The 11,844-nt window shown below is 58.5% G+C and overlaps 5 protein-coding genes across 5 annotated transcripts; 1 reads left to right on the top strand and 4 right to left on the bottom strand.

Annotated features, from left to right (window-relative positions):
- Window positions 1-489: 489 nt before the first annotated feature.
- On the bottom strand, window positions 490-1,716 carry V2A60_005952 (uncharacterized protein; the record flags this gene model as incomplete). The annotated part of the gene is made up of 2 exons (XM_083257250.1): window positions 490-1,562; window positions 1,635-1,716. 2 exons carry the CDS (start codon window positions 1,714-1,716, stop codon window positions 490-492), a joined length of 1,155 nt encoding a protein of 384 aa, XP_083113376.1.
- A 3,646-nt stretch (window positions 1,717-5,362) lies between these two features.
- On the top strand, window positions 5,363-5,977 carry V2A60_005951 (NUDIX hydrolase domain-like protein; the record flags this gene model as incomplete). Its single annotated transcript, XM_083257249.1, has 1 exon — window positions 5,363-5,977. One exon carries the CDS (start codon window positions 5,363-5,365, stop codon window positions 5,975-5,977), a length of 615 nt encoding a protein of 204 aa, XP_083113375.1.
- Window positions 5,978-6,029: 52 nt separating this feature from the next.
- V2A60_005950 (uncharacterized protein) lies at window positions 6,030-7,145 on the bottom strand (the record flags this gene model as incomplete). The annotated part of the gene is made up of 1 exon (XM_083257248.1): window positions 6,030-7,145. One exon carries the CDS (start codon window positions 7,143-7,145, stop codon window positions 6,030-6,032), a length of 1,116 nt encoding a protein of 371 aa, XP_083113374.1.
- Window positions 7,146-7,974: 829 nt separating this feature from the next.
- V2A60_005949 (serine hydrolase domain-containing protein) lies at window positions 7,975-9,285 on the bottom strand (the record flags this gene model as incomplete). The annotated part of the gene is made up of 1 exon (XM_083257247.1): window positions 7,975-9,285. One exon carries the CDS (start codon window positions 9,283-9,285, stop codon window positions 7,975-7,977), a length of 1,311 nt encoding a protein of 436 aa, XP_083113373.1.
- A 501-nt stretch (window positions 9,286-9,786) lies between these two features.
- On the bottom strand, window positions 9,787-11,237 carry V2A60_005948 (uncharacterized protein; the record flags this gene model as incomplete). Its single annotated transcript, XM_083257246.1, has 2 exons — window positions 9,787-10,114; window positions 10,243-11,237. 2 exons carry the CDS (start codon window positions 11,235-11,237, stop codon window positions 9,787-9,789), a joined length of 1,323 nt encoding a protein of 440 aa, XP_083113372.1.
- Window positions 11,238-11,844: the final 607 nt, after the last annotated feature.

Below are 11,844 nucleotides of genomic sequence, written 5' to 3'. Positions count from 1 at the left end.
AACATGTTTATGCTTTATGTTGAGACAAAGGTTGCATCCCAGCTGGCAGAAAGCTGATTATGGTGTCGTGTGAGCTGCGTTGACACCGTTACGCTCATCTCTGGTCCCTGGCATTGGTTCATGCGGGCTCGATTCGTTATTACACCTGCATCATGATGATTGTGGTCTCCTGCTCTATTTCATAGAGTGGAACCGTTTGATTGATGCCGTCCAACACAGCAGCACAGGGCTTGACCAGTTAATCGCAGAGTTTGTATATACATGACGGAGCTGCGGTAACGACGTCCAGGGTCTAAATTTGTCCTTGTTTTATGCGCATCCAAAATATATAATAGAAATAATAAAAAGTATCAAAGCGCAATAAGAAAAGCCACGCCATACAGGAAAGCTAGCACAAGAATGCTCTCGAAATACCAAAAAAGGAGCCACCACCCACCCCCAAAAACAGTAATAGATGACATCGCAGGAGCGGACACGAATCTCGGCATCTCAAGATCCAAGCGGCTCCACGTTAAATGGTATCGGCTTGCCGGTGTGCGGGCACATCTTGGCTCGGGCCTTTATGTTGGCACCGTGCTGCATCAACAACAACACACCTGCCTCGAAGCGCCTCTCGACGGCGAGATGCAATGGCGTCCACCCGACGTTATCGTGGGCGTCGATATCAAAACTATGCCTCTCACACTTGTTCCAGTGTTCCAGTAATGTCCTGAGAACTTCCAGCCGACGATAGAGCACGGCCCAGTGCAGTGGTGATCGGCCTTCCTTGTCGAGCAGGCCGATCCGAGCACCGTGAGCCAGCAGCATCTGCACGACGGGCTCATTGTCCTGAATCGCTCCGTGAAAGAGTGGTGTCCGCCCGTTGCTGTCCGGACAGTTGATGCCTTCCGTGTCTTGCCGTAGCAGCATGTCGAGGATGCGCTCGTTTCCACTCTGTACTGCGATGTGAATGGTGCTTATCCATCCCTTGTCGCACCTTGCGTCGCTATTGTCATTTTGGTTCCTGTCTATGCCTACTGCTTCCATGCGTGAGCCTGCATCGAGCGTGGCCGCCTGCATGTCGATTGTAGTCCCACGCCGAGATCCCGGACGAGATGCGCTGCCGACAGACAGCACAGGCCCTCCTTCGCCGACGGGAGTCCCACGCGAGCGGCCCGACGACGAAGACGACGCATACGAAGATGGCACTGTGGCCTGGGGGGTCGGCAAACCGGGATACGGCATGCGCACCGGCGCGGGGAAGCCGTTGTCGCTTGACAGCGACCGAGCTGGAGGCTCAGTGGGCAGGCTAGGCAGGTCGAAGCACGAGTCAAAGTTGCCGTCAAAGTACGCGTCCAAGGCGAAGTCGTCCATCAAGGTGGTGGCCGGTGTCGTGGGCAGTCCATCAGGTCTGGTCCCCAGGTCTATGCATCCGAATAAGCTGGGTGAAGGGAGCGCGCTCGAAATGGGCGGCGTAGAGGTGCCTTGCGTCAGTGTGTTGGATGACGATGCCCGCCGTGCATGGAGGGTAGAGGAACGGCCGTTTGCAGCAGATGACGCCGCTTGGTTCTGCAGCCGCTTGTCTAGAATTTCGCAACCAAAAGACAGTCTTGGTAAGTTTTCCATCTTACACTGATAGACGCAGGCCGACTTACGACGAAACTTGCGCTGGGCGATGCGGTTCTGCACACGACGCCTTTCGACGGGATCGGTCGGGAGCTGCACGGTGACATCCATTCTATCTTGAGACGCCGTCTTGACGAGGGGGTAGTTGCAAAAGATTCTGATGCCGACTCCTTCTTTTTCTCACAACGACAATGTTGGGGGTTTCCAACGCTGAAGGAAGCCTGGTTTGTCGGCGGCGGCGGCGGGTAAGTTGTGCTTGCCCCACGATGGGGCGGTTGGAGCGTCGTGTCAACACCAAGGCACAACGAAGCAACATATCATGGCAGGGGAAGAAAGCACGCACGACCACGATTCCTCCTGCGCCGCAGATTCGACAACCACGAGCTAAAACAATCGAGCATCTGGTGGCGTGCTCGTAGTGCCGGGCGGGCCTGGTCTTTCGGGGATTTTGGGGGTCGAAAATCGTCTCCTCTACGAGCTGCCCGTATGCTTCATGGCAAAAGACGCTGTCCAAGCCCTCCAAGCCCTCCAAGCCACCCCGACAACCGCATACATTTAGTTTCTCCCTTCTGGGTCCATTGTCTTCCAACGTGGCTCCAGACGTTCGGTTCCCTTTTTTTTTTTTTTGCCTTCCAGAAAATAGAACAGTGTTACGCCCGGTCATACTTGATCCATCCTCAGCCGCACCCGATGAGCGAACTCTCAGCTGAGGAAGCTAGGTACTCGATAACGCCCAATGACGAACGGCGATTGGGGCCGGGCGGATGTCATCAGCGGTGCAATATATTCGCCTGACAGGCACCAGCTATCAGCTAAGGGTAGCGGAGCAGCCCGGCGCGTTGGTTACTGAAACGGCATGGCGCGCTTGGGTGCTTGAATGCAGCCGAGTCTGGCCTGGTCGCATGATAGGATGCTGGCGTGACAGCAATGGATGAAGCTCCCAGTAAGCTTTGGTGCAAGGCTCGGAAGATAAACATTCGGTCGCGGGTCAGTACATCAACAGAATCGGCAAAATCGGCCGGCTCGGCAGGCAGTAGCGATAAGGAAACGGGTAGGTGACTTGCTTGTCCTTTGAACGCCAACCGGGCTCCTTTGTGCCAAATCCAACGACCTCGTCAGGCAAGTGTACGCAAGCCTCACTGTGATGCAACAGAGTTGTATGTTGGCCGAGTTCCAGCAGTGTGTCGAGCCATCCAAGTTACGCTGTCTCTCAGCTGAAACAAATACCATTTTGGGGCCTGTTCATTGGCTCATAGATCCCTACCAGCCCCTTTCCGCGCCATCGATCTTGAAGTTAAAAAAGGATCAAAAAGCCCTTTCTAGAGTGTGATGAGCCCACATCTTCACAAGTCTTTGCTCCGTCCTCTCCCGCCCCCATCTGCCAGCCGCCCATCTGCCGTGAACTGAATAGGAATCAGCGTTGCCCATGCACTCCCCCCCCCCTTCCTAGTTATCCTTTGACGCTGTGGGCGATAAGAGATAACAATTACGATGCCGCCACGTGGGCAACTTGCGCTTTCCCTTGTCCTCCCGCCTTTGAAATACGAAGTCCGGTGGCATTCGCGCGCAAGGCATCGCACCCAGATGGAAGCATTCACTCGAGCAGGCTTGCAGTCGTGGTTACACACAATGAGGGGTGACTACGGACGTACGGAAGTGGACGGCCGAGGCTTGGCAAGTTGACCAGCGTTCCGAGTCTGGGTCCCGCAGACGATTTCAAAGTGAACAAGGGCCTCGGGGTGATGGACAGTACATACAGGACTGAACCCCGCCGTAGACCGCGCCGGCGATTGCGGCTGTCGTAACACGGGAGGACAAAGCGCCGATGTAGTATGTAGAGCACGGTTGGGTGTTGTCAGTATGCGCTCACGTTGTCTAGTCTATCAAAGTAATGACTGTGAAAAGATCAAATCATCGGTTCCACATAACAGTCCGTCTTCTAATCTCTCCATGGCGGCCAATGGAATATATAACCCTGTCGGTCGGCCCCCGCCCCCGGAAATCAGGCCATGTAAGCTTAAGAATTGTGGTGCAGACGTGTCCAGGCATGGCTTCAACGCTTCTGACAGTTTATTTTGTGACCAATGCCTGTGCCGTTTAGTTCATGAAGCTTGAGAATCACAGCACATAAAATGAGGCATCATTCTCGGGTCGTACCAGTCTTCAATCCGAATTCTGAACTGCGCCTTTTTCTCCTAAGAACCCGTGGCACCACTGCATCATCGGTCTCTTGACAGTCTCTACTTCTACCCTGATGGCGAAATTTGACGTGGCCAAAGTCAAATTCTCCCCAACAATGCATTCTTACGGATGCATTTCCGACATCTGCAAGAGAGTGACTATGCTGGGGCAAAATCAGCTCTGGTAGAGTGTATAGAGGAGATCCGTCAAGCCCGAGGGCACAGGCAATTCTTTTAACGTAGACAACATGCAGTCAAATTCACATGATGAGTCGTCCTCAAAAGTTAGGCGGGCATGCTTGGTTACTTCCGAGGCATGAAGTCACAGTCATCAACCATACTTGTTATCAGAGCATCCCGACCCGTTCCTCGGTCCGGAGGCTGGAAGCAGATATGAACTTTGACAGAGATGTGTTTCAATTCTACATCTATATTGCCTACTATGTTGGTGCAGTCCGACATATCACTATGGGTTGGCTAGCGGGTAGGGGCGAATTGTAGCCGTCGGCGCTGCGAACCACTTACTGGTAGTAGGCTTCTTCAATCTCGACAGGGCATCCCTTCGAAAACAAAGATTCTCATCACCGCCCAGCCGCTCCACTCTACGGGGACACCGCAGCACGTTGACAAAGTAATGATACTGCGTTGCCTTGCAGCCCAGGGGCAAGGGGGCGGCTGGTGAGCGCAAAATGCAGCTATGCCGGGAGGCGGGCGGCGAAACGGCATCTAGGCCTCGTCTGTTGACAGCTGGGTAACCTCTGCGAGTAAAGGCCGATGCGAAGGTTCGAAGGCGCCGTCAGCCTGCCCCTGCGCAGATAGTCACATGAATGTGAGTGGCTGTTCTAATCGCGGGCAACCCTATTTGTTGCCGGTTCGATGTCGTCCCGGCAAAGGCGCAATCCACCAGCTAGGTTATCCACACTCGACCTTTGGCAGTCAGTGGAAATACTTGCCGTCCCCTTAAATGAGAGGGATAATAACTCTCTACTTTGCCATCGCCAGGGTTAGGGTTATTGTCAGTCACTATCGTCTCCATGTTGATTGGGGTTGGGGTTGGGGTGCCGCCATGCCTTACGTGGCTGTTTTTGACGGCAGCACTGAGTATTTAAGCTCAAGTACCTAGCAGAGTTCTGAAAACTTGTTGCCACCCGCTGTATTAGCTACATTAGTGGCAGCCAGTTCTCCTCATTGGGGAGTCTCTGTTGCCGGGGCTGTGAGTACGTGCTGGTTCAGTCTCAACAGTTACCCTGATTACCCTGCTGGAGGTAAGACGGCAGTCGATGTCCTGGTATCGCCAACGAAGCTCTGTCAAAGTGAGTTTCGAGGCTCAAATGACTACAGATGTCTCGATGCATGATAGAATGAATCCCCATTCAGTTTGATTGATTGTTCAGCGGTACCTAGAATGATGAAACGCCGAGGGACTGGTGCAGCGGCCTGTAACCCGCTATTTTCGTTAGCCTGGAGCATGCCAGGCCCGAGATTTGCCTTGTAACTAGCAGGCAGCGACCGTCCCGCATCTCATCCTCACGACGGAAACCAACAGAGCTACCAGCTCAGTCCTCAATCGCCACGCCATGTCGAAACTCGAGTTCGACCCCACCGTGGCCGAATTCAACGTGTCTCGCGAGGCCTGGCTCGATGCCCACCAAAAAGACTTTGCCGGCGTGCACTCGAGCGCCGTCGTCTTTGACGCCGCCCGCACGGCGGCCTCGTCCTCCTCCTCCTCCCCGGCGCGGATCCTGCTCGTGCAGCGCGCCGCGACCGACAGCATGCCCAACAAGTGGGAGCTCCCCGGCGGCGCCGTCGACCCTGCCGACAGGGACCCCACCATCCTCGACGGCTGCGCCCGGGAGCTCAGGGAGGAGACGGGCCTGACGGCGCGGCGCGTGGTGCGGCGCGTCACCGAGGGCCCGGCCGGAGAGCCGCTGACTGTCTTCACCAACTCGCGGGGGACCAAGATCTTCTGCAAATTCGCGTTCGAGGTCGAGGTCCAGCAGCTCGAGACTATAGTGCTAGATCCGGAGGAACATCAAGCCTGGACATGGGCGTCGGAGGCAGAAATCGTGCGAGGCGAGATTGCGGGAACCAATGGCGGCGAGGGCCTGGCCATTCCGCTGACGGCGTTGCATGTGCGAAGGATCATCATGGAGGCGTTTCGGTTACGGAAAAAAGACGACGCTCGGCATTAGACTCTAGCTGCTATATCCAATCAATCAATCTATCCTACAAACATGGCAAGTCCTATGCCCACAGCTTGCTGCGCATCGTTGCAATCCTCCTGGTCGCCTCGTCAAACTGTGCTTTGCTCAGCCGACCCTCCTGCAAGCCACTCACGAGCGCCCTGCGCATCGCGTCGCCCTGCGTGACGTTGCGCGCGCTCGCGAGCAGCAGGTCCATGCCCGCGGCGGCTGCCAGCTTGGCCGTCTCCTCGGTGCCGCCGAAGCCCTTGAGCGAGCCGGCCTCCATGGCGTCCGTGATGGTGACGCCGGTAAAGCCGAGCCGCCCTCGGAGCTCGTCCTGCACCCACTTGTTGCTGAGGCCGGCCGGGCGCGCGTCGAGGGCCGGGTACACGGCCCACGACGGCATGACGAGCTCGACGCCGGCGGCAATGGCCTGCACGTACGGCGCCTCGTCCACGCGGCGGATCTCGTCCAGGGACAGGTCCAGCGTCACGGGCGTCTCGTCCGTGTTGGCGTCGTGCCCGGCGGCGCCGAGCCCCGGGAAGTGCTTGGCCGTGGCGGCGACGCCCTTGGCCTGCTGCGCCCGGATGAAGGGCACGGCGGCGTCGGCGACGGCCCGCGAGCTGTTGCCAAACGACCGCCCGTAGTAGTCGAGGAAGTCGCCCGCCGCGCGGTACACGCCCAGCACCGGCGCCAGGTTCGCGTTGTGGTTGTACTTGATCAGCGTGTCGGCGGCACCGGCGCCGGCCGCGCTGCCGGCGGCCGCCGGATCCGCCGACGCGCCAATCTGCTTCGCGGAGAGCTTGGGTTCGTCATTTTTCATGCGGCGCACCTGGCCGCCCTCCTGGTCGGTCGAGACGAAGAACTTGGCGTCGTCCACGCCCGTCGCCTTCCTGAGGAGCGCGGGGGCCGGGGACGCGGCGTAGGCGCGGCGCAGCGTCTCCATGGCGGCGGCCGTCTTGTTGTCCACGTTGACGCCAAAGAGGATGACGCCGCCGACGAGGCCGGCCTCGGTGAGCTGCACGAGCTCCGCGGGCGGCGTGCTGGAGGCGGGAAACGAGTAGACGACGTGCTGGCCGGCGAGTATGTCTAGCTCCGAGGCGGCCGCACCGTGCCCGGGCTTGACCTGGGCGGCGATGAGGAGGCCGAGGGGCGCGAAAGCTTCAAAAGGACGCATTCTTTGTTTTTTGTTTTTTGTTTGCACCCTACACCCAACGGAATTGTGGAATTGATCCGGATCGGAACGCTCTACGACACGTCGGCGGTCGCAGAGATATATACCGCTTGTTCAATCCAAAGACCGTAAGCCCGAGCCATCCCGAATGACCCCGTGGATCTTGCTTCTCATCTGCGGTTTTCAGCTTATGGGCCAAGGGTCGGCCCAGCATCCCAGGAAAGGACCACAAAATGAGAATCCTTGGTCTCGTTTTGCTCAGACCATCGGGCCTAACGGTAGTTGACTACCAGAAACATGGCGTCAGCGGCAGTCGCTATGTGCTAGGATATTCGACCGAAGATCGACCAGCCCACCATTGGCAAGATATGTGTCGATCTAGCTCACAGTGGCGGTCACTCATGCTCCGTTTTCGCAGCGCGGCGTTTGACGAGGAGACACGGTAGCAATTGAAGCTCTGCTTCGCCTTGATTCATGTATTCTAAATACGAGATACCATATATGCGGCGGTCCAGAAACTCGGGAGCGTAATTCCATTGTCAGGATTGTGGTAATTCGTCAGAGCGTGGCGTCCGTCCCACCTGCATTGCCGATTCCCACCTGCATTGCAGATCGGCGCCCGTTGACCAGTCGCCTCCACTGCCAAGAGCAAGTCATGGCCAAGTACTCAGTACACGTACTCGAAAGAGCACCTTGGCACAGTGCTGTCCAGTATACTGTGGACTTGGGATTCATGCGTGCGTAGGCGATTAAGTGCCGCATGGAAATGTCGGAATTTGTCTCACACGCTCAGTGCCGCCCGATGCAGGCAGGGAGGGTCGGTCTCTCTCGTCTACGGAAACTGCACCGTCCGCCCCAGGGCAGTGGCCACCCACGCGCCGAGCGTTCTCCGCGCGGCATTATTGCTGCTCCAGTTGCGCGACGGGTGCACTCGGTTCGCCAGGTGCACGAAGACGGTCTCGCTCGCGCGGTCGACGACGAGCGACGTGCCGGTGAAGCCGGTGTGGCTCGCGGCGCGGATGTTGGCCATGGGCCCGGCCGTGTAGTCCTGGTCGAGCTCGAAGCCCGCGCCGTGCGCGCTGCCCGGGCCGAAGCGGGCGTTGAAGTCGGTGAAGACGAGGTCGACCGCCGCGCGGCTCAGGATGCGCGCGCCGCCGTAGGTGCCGTTGTTGAGGATCATCTGCCCGAGCCGGGCCGTGTCGAGCGCGGTGGAGAAGAGGCCGGCGTGGCCGGACACGCCGCCGAGCGCCCACGCGTTCTCGTCGTGCACGGTGCCGCGCACCGGCTGCGGGCGCGGCGGCTCGTCGCCCGTCGCCACGGCCTGCTGGAACTCTTGGGCGGCCGCGCGCGGGTAGTACGGCCACGCGGCGCCCTCGACGTTGCCGCGGTTGAACGAGGTGTCCGCCATGCCCATCTCCGCCGTGAACTCGCGGATGACGTCGTCGAGCCGCCGCCCCGTCACCGCTTCCACGACGAGCATGAGCGTCATGAAGCTCAGGTCAGAGTACAGGTACTTGGCGCCGGGCTCGTTGATTGGCTTGGTGGAAAGGATGTTGTCGATGCGGGACTCGTAGGTGGCAAACTGCGGCATCCACAGCCCGACCGCCGGGTCCGCGTCCAGACCACTCGTGTGCGTCAGTAGCTGCAGCAGCGTGATTTCCTGCTTTCCGTTGACGCCAAACCTGGGCAGCCAGGTGACGACGGTGCCGTTGAGGGTCAGCAGCTCCTTGTCCAGGCACCGCAGCACCGCGACGGTGGTGAAGAGCTTGGTGAGGCTCGCCAGGTCGTAGATTGTGTCTACCGTCGCATCCTCCTGCGCCGACAAAGGTAGCTTGGTGCCATTGTATCCGTCAACAGAGGCCCAGAGATTTCGCTTTCCAAAGGCGAAGTGGCTGACGATGCGGCCCTTTCGCGCAACGAGGACGGTGCCGCCAGGCTCGACGGGCAGAACCTGACCGTGCGTCGGCGCGCCCCAGTTCCTGGCCTCTGTAAAGCGTGACATGTTGCTGACCATGCGTTCCAATGGCTCGGCCAGCATGCCGACCGATTCTGGGGTTCCGGGGCGCAGGACGTCGGAGCACGGGCTTGCCGTGGCGGCAGACGCAGCAAGAAGCGTGCAGAGTGTGGTTCTAAAGCCCTTCATGGCGATGTGCGTCTACTAACAGATGAGGAGGAGAAATGAGAGGGCCAACACAGTAGAACGCAAAATAGAATTGAATCTCACAGCCTTGATCTATTAGGAAACTGGGGTAAGTTGAGTGCACTTACAACAGTTGGGTGTGGAGGGAGTGGTGGAGAAGTTGGGCCGAGCGGATGCCGGTCATGGTTACAGTGAGGCTGAGGTTACATAAACTTTAGTTTTCAAGGGTTGTGAAAGATGGAAGCATTGTTTTGTGAATGGAAACGGAATTGCCATTGTTCCATTTATTAGGGCTAGAAGGAGCTCGACAAAACTTCCACGTCGGTCGGAGTATGGTTCCCTTGATTCTTTCCTCCGCTACACTCGATTTACAGAGTCGAAGAGTTGTGTGCTTTTAACGACTGAGTGATCCAGAGCCCAACAAAACGAAAACAGAAGAGAAGATAAAAAGGAAAGAAAAACAAAAAAAACAAGAAGAAAAGCAGAAGAAAACAAGAAAACAAGTTACTGTACAGATGAGTCTTGCTCGAGAGAAATCTTATCTGCCGGCGGACCAAAGAACATGGCCAAGAGGGCAAAGACGCCGGAGCGCTTGAGGAGGAAGAGGAGCCCGTGCAGCAGCAGCAGCTCCCAGAGGGCCTGAGGGTGCATGAGGCGCGGCATGCCGGGCGCCAGCCTCTGGGAGCGGGCGGCGACGGGCCGCATCTCGGCCTCGTACTCTGCGAGCGCCCGCTCCGGGGCGTCTTGGTGGCGGAGGAGGGCTCGCGCGAGGGCGCACGCGCCGGTCAAGGCGAGCGTCGTGCCCATGCCCGACATGGGCGATGCGCAGTACCTGTTGCGAGAATCAGCATATCTTCTCCGTCTGTCCCTCTCTCTCTCTCTCTCTCTCTCTCTTTTCTCGTCCTCTCGTCCTTCTCTCCAACAATGGCATCATCGCTCCGTACTCTTTTCTTGACTTACCCTGCGTCTCCCACCAGCACGACCCGTCCCGTGCTCCATCGCTCCATCTTGACCTGGACGAGGGCGTCGTAGTAAAAGTCGTGCGCGTCGTCCATGCCGCGCAGGATGCGGTCCGTCTCCCAGCCGGTGCCGGCAAAGTACTCTCTCATCAGGGCCTTGCTCTCCTCCGCCTTGTCATGGCGCTGGTGGTTCCGGAGGAGTGCCGCCGCGGGGAGCCTCGGGTCGGTGCTGTTCATGACGGTCATGAAGACGGTCGACCGCTCGCCGCGCGCGTCGGGCCGCAGCATCACGGCGCGCCCGCCGGTGGTGTGGAACCACTTGCGCCACTTGGTGTCGTGGTCCTGCCGCGGGACGCTGAAGAAGGCGCCGTAGACGCCGAGGCCGCGCACCGCCCGGGCCTCGTGCGCCGCGCCCCAGGCGAGCCTCCGGGTCTGGCTCTGGGAGCCGTCGGCGCCGACGACGACGTCGTACGTCTGCTCCCGCCCGCTCCTCGCGAACCGCACGCGGACCCTGCCACCACCTCCGTCCGCCGCCGCCGCCGCCGCCACCTGCTCCAGGCTCGCGACAGAGTCGCCAAAGACGTAGGTGATGCCGTGGCCGCCGGCGGCCTTGCACGCGTCGCTCAGCTGCATGCTCCGCTGCCAGCAGAGCTCCGCCAGCCGGCCGCGCAGGATCTCAATGTCGCTCGTCGGCGTCTGCACCCTGCCCGTCTTGTCGGCCTCGCTGGCGGCCCAGACGCGGTGGTACGCGTCCACCAGCTGCACGCCCTCCTCGCCCGTGGTGGAGGCGCGTACGGCCGCCTCGAGGCCGAGCCTGCGGAGCATCTCGACGCCGTAGCCGCGCACGTCGACGTTTTGGCCGTACGGCCGGAGCTCGACCGCGCGCTCCAGCACCGTGATCCTCATCGTCTTTTTCTGCGCGTCTGTCGCGTCCAGCAGAAGGAAGCTTGCCAGCGCCGAGCCGGCGATGCCGCAGCCCACGATGAGAATGTCCATCATGTGAGAGCTTCGGGATGACTGTGCAAGAGAAAACTGCGTTTGACTCTCATCTTCCCTTCGGGGAGGCACTGCGTCCTCATTAAATACACGTTCCTCTGTATGTGGCCGGCTGGTTGTGAACGAGGCTGTGGGGTTGAATTGTCCGAAGTTCTAGTTCGGCCTCGGAATATTCGTCATGGACACGGGTATGCGGCAACATTTGACAGCCTGACGCGATCTGGTGTCTTGCGAATACATGTATCCAGCGATTCACAGGATTGATTTTGACAAGTGCAATCTGGACTGCCGTTCTGGAGCTTGATCAACCATGATGTGTATGGCAGAATATTGTTGCGTGTCCATTGGCAATAGATGTTGGCTGCGACCACCACTTGACAGCCTGAATAAAGCAGCTGTATGCTTCAAGATTATGATGAAATACGATTCCGTAGTCAACAGCAGACGATACGGCAGAATTTAATTCACGCAAATACAGCTTTGACATTGTTTGTGGATGGACTGTGGGAGGCAACCGGGTTCGCTGGCCTACCCTAGAGTACTGTTGTTTGCAGCATGAGCTCGTGGGTCTTGCCAACAGCATTTCTGATTTATACGCAACGCTCTG

This window comes from Cordyceps javanica, chromosome 4 (assembly GCF_051103115.1).
Source record: "Cordyceps javanica chromosome 4, complete sequence".
Classification (NCBI taxonomy): domain Eukaryota; kingdom Fungi; phylum Ascomycota; class Sordariomycetes; order Hypocreales; family Cordycipitaceae; genus Cordyceps; species Cordyceps javanica.
The sequence above is the reverse complement of the archived record's forward strand: the minus strand, read 5'-3'. Positions and strand labels throughout refer to the sequence as shown.